General features: G+C 38.4%; 1 protein-coding gene across 3 annotated transcripts in view; it reads left to right on the top strand.

The window, feature by feature from the left end:
• KDM5B (lysine demethylase 5B) overlaps positions 1–15,528 on the top strand; it is a 57,615-nt gene that overhangs the window by 17,234 nt on the left and 24,853 nt on the right. For 2 of the 3 annotated variants that reach the window (XM_050911300.1, XM_050911299.1), the window contains exons 5-11: positions 3,832–3,966; positions 7,322–7,415; positions 9,074–9,177; positions 10,693–10,851; positions 11,429–11,548; positions 12,018–12,176; positions 12,620–12,801. In XM_050911300.1, the coding sequence (XP_050767257.1) occupies positions 3,832–3,966; positions 7,322–7,415; positions 9,074–9,177; positions 10,693–10,851; positions 11,429–11,548; positions 12,018–12,176; positions 12,620–12,801 (953 nt within the window). The remainder of the gene's footprint in view (positions 1–3,831; positions 3,967–7,321; positions 7,416–9,073; positions 9,178–10,692; positions 10,852–11,428; positions 11,549–12,017; positions 12,177–12,619; positions 12,802–15,528) is intronic. The other variant, XM_050911301.1, reaches the window with a different exon arrangement.

Here is a 15,528-nt window from a genome sequence, read left to right as displayed (position 1 = left end):
TTTCCCCAAAACCCTGTTAAAATATTGCCCTCCCATATGTGGCAGAGACGTATATTTTCAATGAGCTGAGAGAATCCACAGAAATATGTTGGGTTTAGCTCACTTTTCACTCTAAGATTTGACTTTTTTTCCTTCCTGACAATGTTGTCTTCCAACTGAGTTTGTTTTGCAATACATTTTTTGAGGAAGAATCTCAGATGAGATTCTTCTTGGCTTTCTTCCATGTGTTCTCAGTAAGTGGTGCTTTCCCAGATGCTTCTTGTGTAGGTGTCCATTTTATTGTATGTCTATTCAGTGCTTTACTGGGAATCTAAGCATCTGTGATTTTTGTTTTTGGAGAAGATGTAGCTATTTGATTTGACAGCTGTCAGTTTGAGATGTGTGGTTCCTTCTTGCGATATTTCAGCAAGCCTTTTGAGAGAGATTCTTCATGCAGCCAGGATGATCATCCATAAAAGATTAGTGCGTGCATTCACTGATTTTTTTTTTCTTTTTAATTTTTTTTAACTGGTAGTACTTGCAATATTCATTGACTTTGTTCTGCAAAAGCCAAAAATATGCAATGATGTAGTTTCCACTGATGACTATGCCATAACTTAAATCTCATCCAGATCTGTGTATAGCATTAATTGTTTGTGTAGCTTAAATATATGTTAAACTGGCTTCAGGAGTTATTTTGACAAATATCCCAGCTAGAGATATTTCTATATACTTACTAAAATAGTGAAACTATCTGGAGCCGTTCAGAGGTGAACAGACAGCATGTTTTTATTAAAGCTCTTGTTCAGTCAAACAGCAAAAATTTCTTACATCAGCCAGTTTCTAATACTCAAAGCAGCTCTCCACAGGCGTGTATTTATTTTATTCTTATGTTGAAACATTGGACTAGACAGGTCTTGGGTGTTTGTTTCCAGAGTAGTTGCAGTAAACCTGTTGGTGTACTGGTTCTTACTCTCTGTGTCTCGCTTATATTCTTAGCCATAGTAACCATCAGTATGATACTACAGAATCACACTATATGCCCAGAGGGATAAATGTCCCCCTACATGAATTGAGGTGTCCAGAATGTTTGCATGATTTTAATTTTGCATGATTTAAAATGCAGCTACAGTTTGTGGGGCTAGAGATGGTCTTGTGCTGTTCTGTTTTTCAGTGAATACAACTGGTTCAGTAATTGTGGGTCTGGTCTCTTTTCCAAACTAAGGCTTTAATGTCCTGAGTGGGACTCATATGTCCAAAGATTTATATGTGTATGTCTCTAATAAAGATGTTTCTGTGTGAGGTGGTTCTCTAGGACCCTTTATTGTTACTGGAGAAAAATAAGCCCCTCTGGAGTCTGATGGTTCTTATCCTCAAGTGGATATGTAGCAGGGGTAGAACAGTTGTATTCTGCAAGTACAGGGAGCCTGGGTGATTAGCTTATGTGTAAATTACTACTTCATAAACATCTAAACCTCGAGGAGATGAATTGTATCCCTTCCCCCCCCCCCCCCCCCCCCCCCCCCCCCCCCCAATCTGTTGACATCCTGGAGGCCTTGTGAACATTCCTGCTGTGTCCTTTGCCTGCCTGCCAAAGGAGCTGCTCCTTAATGGTTTCAGCTGATGGGCTTTGAACTTAACTCTCTGCCACCATTTGGAGTTCAAGGATTATATGTGCAACCATCTTCTCAGAATATAATGAGATCATGATCACAGACTAGATCATAGTATGTAGGATGGGCTTAAGGTAAATTATTGGTAGAAGCTTAACTTTACCAAAAAGGCTCTGCTGGTTGGGAGAGGAAAGGACTGAAGAAATGGCAGCTAGTGTTCTTGGTGTTCTTGGTTAAAGATGTATGCTTGCAGTTGATCAGGTCAGTCTAGGAGTAAAGTAGGTTCAGAGGAATGCCCGTCCTTAAGAGAGGACTTACACTTCTAGTTCTTCTAGGTACAGTTGAAAAGGTTAACTAACAGCCATTTCATACTACTGCTTTGCCTTTGGGTTACTGAGGCACGGGGAAATGTTGCTGCTTAAATAGTTGTTGAAACCTCAATATTTAGGAAATGTCTTCTGGGCTTTTTCAGTGAACAGTGCACTTTTTTTTTTTTTTTTTCCCTTGGACACGCCACTGAAGTGAGGCAAGTTACGCTATTTGTTGTTCTTCTCTTTCAAGGTGTCACTACTCTTTTGTTTAGGAAAAGCTGTTTATCTTCTAGATATTTGCTTTCAAGGATCATATGTTACCAGAAGGAGTAGAAACTATTTTTTTCTTTTTAGTGAAAGATTTGGTTTTCACATGAGGACATGATTCAAGGAACCAGATTTTATAGAAGTCATTAAATTTGGCAATGTTCTATGTAGCATTAATCTCATTTGCTTTTCTGTTCTCTCATTTTCATAGTTTTCCTACTCACTTGCCTTTTTTGCTTGTCCATTTTCTGTCCTGAGAAATTGTTATTTTTTACTTTCTCCCACTGGTGTTAATGTGAAATAATTCACATAATCTTCTTTCAGTGTGAGCTTTAAGGGAGCGTGCTCTTCTGAAGAGCTAGCTGCAGTGCTCTGTGGCCTCCAAGTACGCAGCATGGGAGCATGCCCACCTTTGAGCGTCAGCCAGGACTTACTGCTCATGTGCATAAGCTGCAAAGTTGGGTGGTTTTGTGTACTCAATGTTGAAATTAAGTCAGACATTTGCTTTCAGAGAGTTAGTCTAGAGCTTACAAAGTCTAAGATTGAAGGCAGTCCTAAATAAAACAGAAATTCTGGAGGTTTCTTTGAGCAGTGTTGTGGACTGTCTGTGGGTGATAGTTAATGATATCCTGCTATCCTTGACTGATACTTCTTTTTTGTTAAATACATATTTCTTTCAGCATGGACTTGTCTTCTAAAATACCACTTTTTCCTCCTTTTCCATCCCCCCTTCTGACTATCATTTGTTTCTGAAAGTCTGATTTCTGTGCTGTCTACAGAGTATCAGTCCTTATGTTGCTGCAGTAGTTCTGTTGCAGTTCCTGTCCTGTTTCTCTCTTGCTGAGAAAATGCTTGTGATGGGAACAGATTAACAGAGCTGGGGAAATGTGGATCCAGCAGTTCGTGTGAAATACTTTCTGACAACATAAGACTATGTCTTTCTTTAGGATTTGTTGTTTACTCATTAAAAACTGTTATATTTTGTCTGCTGTTACTGAATGTTGTGTGGCTTGACAATCTTGGAATTGTCATTAATTATTATTTTTCTTGCCAAATGTATGCACAGTTTTCAACAATTAAATGTGTTCATTCAGCAACTTGAAAGAACTAAAACTGTTCTTGCATCTTCTTCCCTTCTGCCCTTAATTCACGCAGCAGAGTTGTCCTCTCCAAAACATATAAAGAACGTAGCTTCAGACAAAATTGTATTTCAGTTAAGACAGGGATGTATGATAGGCTGTAATTTACTTTTATATTGCTCTGTATGTTAGTATTACAGTAGTGCAACCTGAGGACACTACAGCAGTTTCCAGTATGCTGTTGATACAGTCTCCAAAAGCACCATCTACTAGAAGATTTGGTATTGGTATTCCCATAGAGAAATGTTAGGTGCTCATAACATTTAAAGGATGATTTCAGCTTTATTAAGATCCTTTATTACAGTTATTGCATTCAGTAAAAGGGCAGGAAAAAGTGATTTTGTGACTTGTTCAAATAGGTAGTGTTACAATTGTCATAAATACTAGCTGTTTTTATTAACTCAGCACAGTAATTATTAAAGCCCTGTCTACATTCTTTCACATTAGCCAGGAAATTGTTCTACACAAAGTTTGTATTAGAAGTGAAGGCAGAAATTAAGTAATCAAATTGTGTGTCTCTAGTGCTTGCAGAAACCAGATCTCACCAGTGACACGAAGGACAAGGAATATAAGCCCCACGATATTCCACAGAGACAGTCTGTTCAGCCATCTGAAACTTGTCCACCTGCTCGTCGAGCAAAACGCCTAAGAGCAGAGGTGAGATAATCTGTCTTTATGTGGGCAAATGCTCTGTGGTGACCGAGCTTGAAATCGTAATGCAGTGATAGTTTGCCTAACCACATGGCACAACAGGTTTTAGTTAAGTTACAGGACAAATGTTATTTCGATCAGATCGCTAAATGTATATGCATAGTAAACAGCTGTTCAACTTTTTCTTTGTCATTTTTAAACGTACCTAAATATTTATAAATGCATAAATTATAAATAATATGGTAAGGATTGTGTTATACTTTAAACAGTGTGTTACTGAGGTTTGGAGTTCTCAGAGACTCTTCTACAGAAGCTGTTCCACTTACACATTAGTTATGAGTGTGTATGCTATAATAATGTTTTTAGCATGATTATAAATAATATGGGGCTCAGATTAAAATACAGGTGACAAATTCTAGAAATGAAGCTTGTCTTTTTGCAGCTTTGATCTGTGTCGTTTCCTCAGAGGACAGCCAGTGAGCAGTAGTTATTCTTTAAATGTGTTGGGAGATTTCTGTAAATCTTTCATGAGTTGAAGCCAGATGTTAGAGCAGAGAAGGTTTTTGTTGTAACATTAGCATTGTTGTATTTCTTTTTTTACTCTGAATTCTATCAATTTGCGATACTTTCACCATGCAATATAAGGAAAAAATGGCATAACATTAAGTCAATATGATTTTGTACAATCAAACAGGATTAATCTTATGTGTGCTTAAGAAATAATATAATTGATTATATCTGCATAGAGTTCTCCTGTGAAGACATACTTTAGGAGATCATGATGTGTCTCCTTCATTGCTGGAAAACTATAACACTGTGACTTCAGTCTTTCCAGACGGACGTTCCCGCCTTCAGAGAGTTTACTATTTCTTTTGTTTGAGCAGAGGAAGAGTAAGGGAGGCTTATTCCCAGGAGACGGTCCTATTAGTGGTGACATCATGAGTTAGGAAGGTCATGATTGACTCTCTTTGTTTATAATCCAGATTTCTGTTTAAGTTTGTTTCAAGACTCTCTATTAACTCCCATTGTTCTAGTCTTGGTCTTTATTACTACCAAGTAGTACGGCTTAGTTGTTGCAAATTCTGCCTATAATTACTCTTAGTTAATAAGTTACAATTAAGGTTTTCTAAAGCTTTTCCACTCAAATACCCGGTTACAAGTAGATTTATAATTCTGAGAAAACCTCAGTAGTTTGGCCTGAAACTTTCCCTATGGTTGAAAGATGCTAGTTCTCACGTGTCCTTTAAAGATTAACAGCAGGGCAAATATATACTAAAATTTTAGCTTTTTCTCTGACAATGGTGTCAGATGACACTGACTAACAAAGAGTGTTCGTTTTTGTCATTTCTGTGGAAACTTAACTGCTCATACTTAGCCAAAATGCAAGGCTACCCTCTCAGCTCTTTCCCTGAGCACTACTGATGTCATGCACCTAACTTTTGTGGAAAGAAAATACTTGATTAAGAATAGGATTGAAACATACAGAGCTAAGGCTGAATTAAGCAGCATGGACTGACTCCCTTAGCAAGGAGCTGTAGTGTTTTAAGACAATAATTTCCAAAAGTTAAGATTTGTTTATGTGAGTGTTTCTGTTCCATTTCAGGGCAAAGTCAGCTAGGTTGATTAAATCCTTTTTATTCTACATTGAAGCTACAAGCAGTTGATTTTTGCGCTGACCTGCTTGCAAAGTAGTAATGTTTGGTTAATGTGTCTCGACTTTTTCCTCTAACAAGATATACAAGGATTTGTCAGTGTCTTAAATTGTAAAACCTAAGTTCATTCTCATGTTTACCAGTTTGACATTTTCTGCTTTTCAAAAGCTAACCGTCTACTATAAACCTTTAAAATAAGTGAACTACAGGGAAGTATTGTAAATTATTCTTACTAGCAAAAAATACAGCCTGTGGAATAAGTACTAGTTTGCAATTGTAAGACACACGCAGTTTTGCCTTGCCCTTTCCTACCTGGTGAGCAAACACTTAGGAGAAAATGTTCATAATTAGAAAGGAAAAGGGCAATGGCAGTCGGGCTGGTTTTGAAATGCAAAGGATTTAGATGCTTGATGTAGAAAAGATAAGTGTAAAAGAATAGAACAATGCTGCGGAAGTGAAAGTGAGACGAATCGATACAATAAAACGCTCAGGCCGAAAAAAAGAGCTGCTCTTGTGGAGCTAAATACAGGCTTAAGCACAGAATACGGATGCAACTCGTAGAAGTTAAAGATGCAGAAGATGGGGCATCTGTTATTGCATTGCTTGAGGATCAGTGCAAACTGATCCTGATTCAGTACTACTAAATATAATGAACAGCATTTTTTTGCGTATCTTAAGCAATGGGACCTTTGCTTGGTCTCATGGAGACAGTAATTTGGACAAGGAGAACACAAAAAGTGAAGGGGAAATAATGTCAGACCACCTCTGTAAAAATCCAAAACAAACAAATGAACAAACAAAAAAGCCTACCAAAAAACCCAAACAGAACAACAACAAACCCCACCCCTTCGAACACCTGATGGTGCGTTCAGACTGGAAGTCATGCTTTTAGAGCTAGGCCAACAAGTCCCATTATTTGGGGTTCAGGGAGTGGACTTCTCTTCAGGTTGTTTTTTCTCCTTGGAACTTTTTTAAATAATTGAATACAAGTATTTCAGAAATTCAGGTTGGCTTTTTAGATTTATTCGTTTGTAAGTATAAAGTGGTTCTCTGAGTTTAAATGAAGTCCTCAGAGTCTTTATCTGACTTCCATCTGCCTGGCTCTTTCCTAGAACAAGTCAGGTTACAAGTTTTAAGACCTTCATTCTACCTCAATTAAGTGTTTGTGTCTCACATCAGCTTGTTCTCTGAACCTTTGCAGTCCTCTCTTGGCATTTATTAGAGTGGGTTGAGAATTGTATGCAGAAATTTTTTTTTTTTTTTTAATTTGGAAGTAAAAATTGTCTTTTTCCTAGTTCTTTCCTCAGCTTTTGAGAGTATTGAAATGTGTATTTTAAAACCTCGCAGGTCTGCCACCAAAGTTACTCAACTGTAGAGACTTGCAGAGAATTCCTTAGATCTTAAAAGGCACTCTCTTGTTAGGACTCTGAGTGTTGGACATAGCCAGCTTTTTCCCTTCCTCAGAGCCAAAGCAGCTCTCGGGGGCGGGAGGAGTTGAGTGCAGGTTGGATCTCTTCGGGTGTGCAGCCTTTCCTGCAGCAACGCATGCAGTGGCCAGCTGTGTATTCCAAAATTGTTGGTCCGTACTTGGGCAAGCAGCCGTGAGTTTAGATGGCAGTGAACGTTTTCCCAGATACAAGTGTAAAACCAAGTGTTCCATCTAAGGACATTACTGATTTTTTTCTTTTTTTTTTTTTTTCTTTTTTAAGGCAACCAATATTAAAACTGAATCTGACCCTCCAGAAGCCAGAACTCATAATCTGAGACGTAGAATGGGATGTGCACCTCCCAAGTGTGAAAATGGTGAGTGGCAAGTGGGGAGTGAAACAAAACGTGAATGCAATTTCTGTTACTTTGTACAAACTCGTTTTAAGACAGAGTTAAATTCAGCAGTTGGAACAATTCAAAGTATTTAAAAAAAATACTTCTGTCAACTTCATTTTTAAGTTGGAATTTATTGTAAAAGTTTTTTTATGGCTTTGAAATCTTTTTGTTTGTTTTGTAAGTGGTTGCGTTTTCTTGGAGAAGATCTTTTCAGTTGAGAAAAAAATTCTACTTTTTTAAACTTCAGTGTCTCCTCTGGAGCAATCAGAAATGAGATTTGAGCCATATTTCTATTCTGTATTTTAAATAGCTAGCATCAATCCACTAGCTTTAAATAGAGGAAACTCTTAAGAATGTATCAGACTTCAGACACTTTTAGGAAAGAATTTGAATTTCAAATCAGGAAATGAAACTCATGAAGGCAAAAGATAGTATGTTGTGAACTTAATGATAAAGTTCCCATAATAAGATTTTTAAATTGCTTCTATCAATAGTCTTGAGTCTGTTGTTATCTGTCCTTAAGAAATAATAATTTCAGACTGAGAAGAAATGTTTAATGCCATCAAACAGAAGCATAAGCTTGTTGACAAATAATTTGGCAAAGCAAATATAGGAACCACTTACAACTACTTAAGTGAAGTTAACTAAGCAGTTTGTCAGTCTGCTTTGTTCGTTCAAAATCTTTTTTTTTTTTTTTTCAAGAATTTGTGTAGATTGTGGTCTTTTCTTAATTTGATCTTTTTTTTCTTTAAGGAATGTCTCTAGGCATTAACCTTTTTTCTTTTTTCTATCTGAAGAGTAGAAGGAAGAAGCTCTAGACAGTTTCCTAATGCTTAAATTTCTGATAGATGTAGACATTCTTCTCTTTAATATCTTTGTTAGCTCTTGGACTCCAAGAAATGCTTTGGATTGTCTCATGTCCAGGTGTAAAGGTCTCTAGCCCACTTGTAACTTTAGCTAAGAACTTCATTGCTCCCTCGTCTTCAGCACCAGAGCCCTGGAATTCTCCACGCTCTGTTGTATGGATTTGGGGGTGTGGTTTTTTGTTTTTTTCCAATGTCAGGAATGAAGACTTGAGTAGAGACATGCCCAAATTAGGTAGGAGTGTAAGAATGTAGAGGAACTGCTTCTTTGTCAGGCCACTTCTGCTGTATGCTCATCTTTGATGATATGTTTTCATGAAAGCTACCACTACAAGAAACTGAAGTGTGAAGATCATCGTAGGAAGCTGTAGTTTTGTTTCATGTCTCCATGTGACATGCTGCTGTAAAATTGATGGAGTAATTCAACCATATTTGTTAACACCACATGGAAACAAAATCTTAGCTTATGCAGATACTGATAATTTAATTTAAATTAATTTAAATGGGATTTAAAATATCCATTCAAAAAATGTGGGCTGTGATAGTCATTGCTAGCTCGTGATGGCATGCTTGTTTTTTCTGATAATACCGGCTTCTGTAGGCATTGCAGGTGTTCAAATCTTGCCTTAAGCTAACTGAAATAAGTGTGTGTATGGGATAACAAGTAATTCAACAAGTAACTTGGAGTGATACAGTCTAACAAGTAATAACAAATAAAATAAATAATAAGTAATGCTAAGCATTAAAACATTTTTTTTTTTTCTGTTGCACCAGAAAAGGAAATGCATAGCACAGCGAAACTTCCTGAGAAGAGAGAAAATGCTGGGGAGCCAGAGAAAGACAAATCCAAAGTCCGATCTAAAAAACCCACTAATGCTGTGAGTACACCCTGCCTTCCTGCTGCTTCATATTGATTGCAGGTGTTTCTGGGTTTCTCTTGCGTATGTAGTGAAATCTCTTGTCATTTATATCACACTAAGGACTCTTTTGTATTCTTATGTAACCCTGTGGTTGAAACAAAACAGTATCTGTGCCTGCTGGAATATACATACTCATAAAGCTTCATGCTGTTACAAAGCTGAAAATAACAGGGTAGTTAAGTTTCACTATCTATATCTAAAGTAACTTGTTTTCTGTCTCCAAGTTACAGTCTCAAAATAAGCATTTTGAAAGAAGAGTCCAAATAGAAGTGGTTCTTCTGTGAACTGATCTCTCTCCCCGTTGCTCTTTAACCTCAAGGGAGCTTAATGTGAGCTTTGGCACCTGGCTCTCCAGCAGACCTGCCACTTATTCCACAATTTCAGCACTAACTTGGAAGCTTTGTTGTTCAAATGCTTCTTGAAAAAACAACCCTGTTCCTGCTCCAGCTCTCCACCTGCCCCCCGCCCCCCCCCCCCCCCCCCCCCCCCCCCCCCAAAAAACCCAAACTGAAAGCAATGGTAGTTTGTCTCACTTTTGAGAAGATGATACTGAGATTCTTTCTGTCCATGACACTACTTGGGTCCTTCCTAAAACCAAAAATGTTCTTCGTTTAATCCGCACCTATAGCTAGATACTTGAGGATGAAATGTGCAAATACTAGAAGCCTGACACCCCCACCCCCCAAACAAAAAAAGCTTGCAGGGAGGAGCAGGAGATGCTGCTTCTTTTTTTAACAACATAAGACAATGGGCTCTGCTTGTTCTCACAACTCAATTCTGTATTTGAGAAGAGCCTTCCAGTCTGTTGCTGATGAAGGTGTGGTGTAGGACAGGCAGCAGACAACCCTTCCCACATCTGGAGTGCCTGCATCTTTTCCTTGGGGCTCAGTAGCTGCTGTGTGAAACCTCCATCAGACTTCTTTAACAGCTGCCCCCCTGCCCAAAAGCACATAGATCTGCTGGGAAGCTGGTGCCTTTCCAAATTAAAATTAAGGTCTTGGCCAGTATCTGTGGGGAAAAAGAGGAACACTCACACCAAGAGGAACCCCTTTCTCTCTTCTGAGGGTCCAAACAGTTGGTCTCAGAGGAGGATGAAACATCTGTGCACACATGCTGCATGTGAGAGCAACAAGGAAAAGGATTTGTGAGCCACCAACAGGTGTTATGTGGTACCTGCCGAATCCACAGTACTGCTGATTTAAACTATCCTGGCCACTGAATCAAGTCTTCTGTCATTGGAAAAAAAAAAGTAATGGAAGGGCTTGCAACTCTGTGGTCCTTCCTTAAATTACAGACCGGGGTTATTTAAACTTTTACATAAATATTTTATGTTTGCTTGTCTCATTTCCATTTCAGAGATAAAGTAAAAATAAGCTTTGACAAATGTCACGGATGACTGAGTTACCAAACTGCTGTTTCACCATGAGTTACCTTAAGTGCTCAAATTCCCACTCTGGCAATTTTTTGTTACAGGTGGATTTGTATGTATGTCTCTTATGTGGCAGTGGTAACGATGAGGACCGTCTCCTGTTGTGTGATGGCTGTGATGACAGTTACCATACTTTTTGTTTAATTCCACCACTTCATGACGTTCCCAAAGGGGACTGGAGGTGTCCCCAGTGTTTGGCTCAGGTAATCCGACAAACCATAAAAGTTAGGCTGAAGGTTATCTTTTATTTTGTGGGGTTTTTTAAACTTGGTCCTAGGGATGGAAAATAGAATTTGTTATTACTTAAGGTTGTGCAAACAAGGTGATAGAGGGTAAAGCTAAAATGAAGACTGGGCATGCTTCAAATTGGAAAGCTATCACTTAATATTTTGGAGCCAAAAATGGATGTGCCTTTAAAGAATACATTGGATTTTAATTGGCACCTTTCCTCTGTATTTAAAATTAGAGTCTCACTGGGTGCTTCAGTGTGGAGGTCTATGCATCTTTTTTTGCTTAGCTCTACTAGAGGAAAGAGAAATCAGGCATATTACTTCGTTAATGTTTCTGTAGTTTTACAAATAAATAAATACTGTGATTTGGTGAATTAAGCAGAGTAGTTTCTTCTTCTGAGTCTGTGTGATTTGGGGCAGTCATTTCATTTCGGTCAGGCGTCCTGCCTTCTTACCTGTCAGATGCTGTAATAGTAGCCCATTTGTGCGAAATCGGAGCACAGATTGTCATCTTAATACATTATAGAAATAATTCTCTTTTCAATTGCAGGAGTGTAATAAGCCTCAAGAAGCATTTGGTTTTGAACAAGCAGCAAGAGACTATACACTTCGCACGTTTGGAGAAATGGCAGATGCATTCAAGTCAGACTATTTTAACATGCCAGTACATGTATGTTCATGTATTTATCCTGATGCCATAATGTAGATTTCATTTTTTGTGCTTAGTTCAAATATATCACTTTTGAGGGGGAGGGGGGAATTCTGGTTTTGAATGGGATGAAATCCCAAATCAGAGGTTCTCATTTATGTCAGTGAATCCTTGTCCTTGCTGGTGTCATGGTTTCTTGTTCCACCAGCTTCTTGGTTTTGGTTTTTTCTTTTCTCACTTTTGAAGAAGTGTCTGTAAGGAAGAGAATACTCTCTTAACTGTCACTCATTCCTGAGAGAACAAAGCACCAGCATGTCCTGGGTGGAACCACAGTTCTGCTTCATTTTTTTTCTCTTGTTCAAATGATTTTGAAATGGGGAAATGCTTCAAGCTAATGGAGGTTCCTCCCTGAGACAGCTTTTATGCACATGCTTTTTATATACTGATTCCTCAGTATATACTCCTTGTTTTATTTTCTTCTCATACCTAGATGGTCCCGACCGAGCTGGTTGAAAAAGAATTCTGGAGACTTGTTAGTACCATTGAAGAGGATGTGACAGTAGAATATGGAGCTGATATTGCTTCAAAGGAATTTGGCAGTGGCTTCCCAGTTAGGGGTGGGAAATTTAAAGTTAGACCAGAAGAAGAGGTAGGTCTTTATTAGTTCACTGTGTATGTTTGTATTGCAGTTCTTCATTAAATAAATCTCTTTGGTTCAAAGCACAATAACGGAACTGGGTTGCAAAGTGTTTGTTTTGTGTATCTGGCACAGTATTTGAAGAGGAGAATTACATCAGAATTTTGAATAAATAAAATTTGCTGTGATCAGACATTAAAAGCCACACATTTATCCTAGAAGTTAATAAATAACTTCCAAACTAAAAAAAAGTCTCATTTTAACAAAGCAGGTCAGATAACGTTTGCGAAAGGAGCAAAGAGAATGGAGGTTTTGTTCTTTGATTCATTGACCTGTTTCTTATTTTTTTCAGTTGGGAAAGATGCTTTTCTTCTGTTGTTTTTTTGGCAGTTTTACCTTCTTGCATTTTTTACTTTATATTGTATAAACCTCTGACTGTTCTGTTCAATTTACAGGAATACCTTGATAGTGGCTGGAATTTAAACAACATGCCTGTGATGGAGCAGTCTGTTCTTGCTCACATCACTGCAGACATATGTGGAATGAAATTACCCTGGCTATATGTAGGAATGTGCTTTTCTTCATTTTGTTGGCATATAGAAGACCACTGGAGCTATTCAATTAACTATCTGCATTGGTGAGTTTGAGGAATAAACTCAGCCTGAGAAGCAATCTCCCTTTTATTCCCCCTTCCCCTTTTTAATTAGTGGACTAAAACCAGATTCATAGGGTTCAGGCCAGAATAACACTTGCAATCCTGTAGCAGCAGGGTTAAATTTGACACAGCGTGATTCCTGCATTGATTTGCTTTTGAACAAGAGGTCATATTTTGGAAAGAGACATCCATTCCCAGTTTTAAAAAATCCATGAGAGATGCAGCAGATACTCCATCAAATGTTTTATTATGCTCAATGTAAAACTAAAAACCATGCAAGTTTTTTTTTAAAAATCATCTAGCTTCAACTAACAGTCTTAGGATCCTGCATATTTTTTATCTGTTAGATAGATCATTCTATCATAAATCGTTTCATCAAGTGAACACTTGTCAACTGTAATCAGGACAGATCTTTGCCATCTCTTTGATATTCTAAATAGATTGAACTTCTTAAACTTCTCACCTTACAACAGCTTTTCTAGGCTTTGAATTATTCTTGTCACTCTTCCTGAAACCTGTCAAGCTCTTTCCCTTTCCTTGTTCGTATAAGTATTCCAGCAAAATGGTAAACCCACATCCCAGCTACTCTTCAGTAGGTCGTCTTTTTGGTCGGTTATTCAATTGCTGCTCCTTGAAATAGCTGCTGCTATAGCACAGTCCAAGTAGTCAGTGACTTAATTCGCTTGCTTTCTTAGTACTTGACATTATTAAAACAAATGTTTGAGCGAGGCTAAGTAAATGAGTGATCAGGACTACACTGTAAAAACGATCTTCCTTGTCATTTGTTGCTTCTTTTTTTTTTTTTTTTGTCTGGGTCTTCAGTCAGGCTGAAAACTGTGGGAAGGAGAGGAGGTTTTTTGTTTGCAGTAGAAACGTCATTTCTTCTAGGAGAGCTTCCCTCACTATGGTTAGAATGGCATTATGCCCTCCAGAATTTGTCCCGACTTGCATTAGTGTTCGCAGTCAAGGCCAGAAAGATGCATAAGTGCATATGTATATATGTGCACACACATGTACATACATTCACAGACACATGTGAAAGTTGCCCTACCTACTTCTAATTTATTTCTCCTCCAGCATGAAAGTCCTTGATGTCTTTTCTTTTCATTTGCAGATATTCTTCTGTATTTCCCTTCAACTTAGAGGTTTAAGTCTGGGGTTTTTAGCCTATTGGAGAGCAATGTGTAGTTGAGGTCAATACTGTTCTTGGCCAGAGGAGTCAATCTTAATGACCTGCTGCTGAAGAGACAATGCTCCAGACTCTGAAAAGACTTCAGAAGGCAGGACTCGTTCTTGTGAAATACTGGGGATGGCATGTCCATCTTCAGTGTTCCACTGTGCCTTGAAGGAGCTTGTATCCTGGTACAGTATTTTGAGCAGATAGTCCCAAGTGAACCAGGCTACGGCAGCAGACCTTTCATAGGATTGAAGGCAATAGTTCTCCTGCATGACTCTAAGTCCTGTGTTAGTTCTTGAAATGGTAAAAGGAGAAAAAGCAAATCTTTACTTCTAAAGCTGCTTGCAAATAAATAAATAAATGTCAGTCCTGTTCAGAGGAAGAATTGCCATCATTGATGCTAGTATTTCTAAAGGCAGGAATGTGGAGCTGTCAGGTAGCAGTGCAGAAAGAACTGTCGCCTTCATCCATTCTGCAGCTTGCTGCCTTCATAACGCTGACGCCTTAACACATCCGTTAGAATTTTATCTTTCTCTGTTGTCTGTTCTCCTGAAGTCCAGAGACCCCCGGTAGCAGTATCCTGGTCCAAGTTTAGCATAGTTGGTAACTGCTGTCTTCCATTCCTTGGCACTGACCGGTATCAAGGAGCAGAATTCTTGACTAACTCAGTATTGGGTCAGGACACAGGACGGTTTTTAGTTGCATCTGTGGCTGGTCTTCATGAATTCATAGAATTGTTCCAAGATGATGACCAGGTCCAAGGCTGCATAGTCATTTAACACTGCATAGTGATGACTCTACTTGTGCTACTCGTTGTGATACCAATGTAACTGCCCTTCTACAGTCTTTCATGCTAGCTGTCCTCTTCACCATGGCAGAGATACTGTTTGAGTACAGGAATAAGCTCCTAGGTATGAGAGATATGGTTCTGGATTCATACTTCACTCTTTTTTTTCTGGAATCCTCTCAATTGCTTCACGATTTATGGAAAAAAAGAACACTGTTGGGTCAGCTTTAGTCTGCCAGTTCTTCAGGAGCCTTGGGAGAAGGTGATTTGTCTGTTACCTTCTTTTCTAAATACCTTATCTAACATCATTCTTTATAAGGGATTGGAAGGCATTTTGGTCTTTGCTGCAGTGAGCCAGCTTCATTGTAAACCTGACACAATATCTACTGGAACACATCTGCATAACCTTCATTTTCTCAACTGGTTTGCATTGGGTTAAGCTGTTGCTAAAAGTTCTTTATTCCTACTCTGGATATGGATTTTTTTTTTTTTTTTCTTGATGTCTTTTGCATAATTTGGAAGTTTAATTTGTACTTACTATATGTTGCTTTTATGGCAATTATGCACAAGACAGAAAGAACTGGCTTTGGTTGTTAGATCCAAGAGGGAGTTTGTGTTCATGGTAAAAGACAAACAGCTTATGTTTTTGAAGTTGTGCTGGAATCAGCAGAACTTCACTGAGAACTTCTTCAGTCTTTCCCCCCCCTCCCCCCCCCCCCCCCCCCCCGAATATTTTAAGTATGTG

Source organism: Gymnogyps californianus, chromosome 27 (genome assembly GCF_018139145.2).
Source record: "Gymnogyps californianus isolate 813 chromosome 27, ASM1813914v2, whole genome shotgun sequence".
Classification (NCBI taxonomy): Eukaryota; Metazoa; Chordata; class Aves; order Accipitriformes; family Cathartidae; genus Gymnogyps; species Gymnogyps californianus.
Note: the sequence above shows the minus strand (reverse complement) of the source record. Positions and strands in the feature narration are given on the sequence as shown.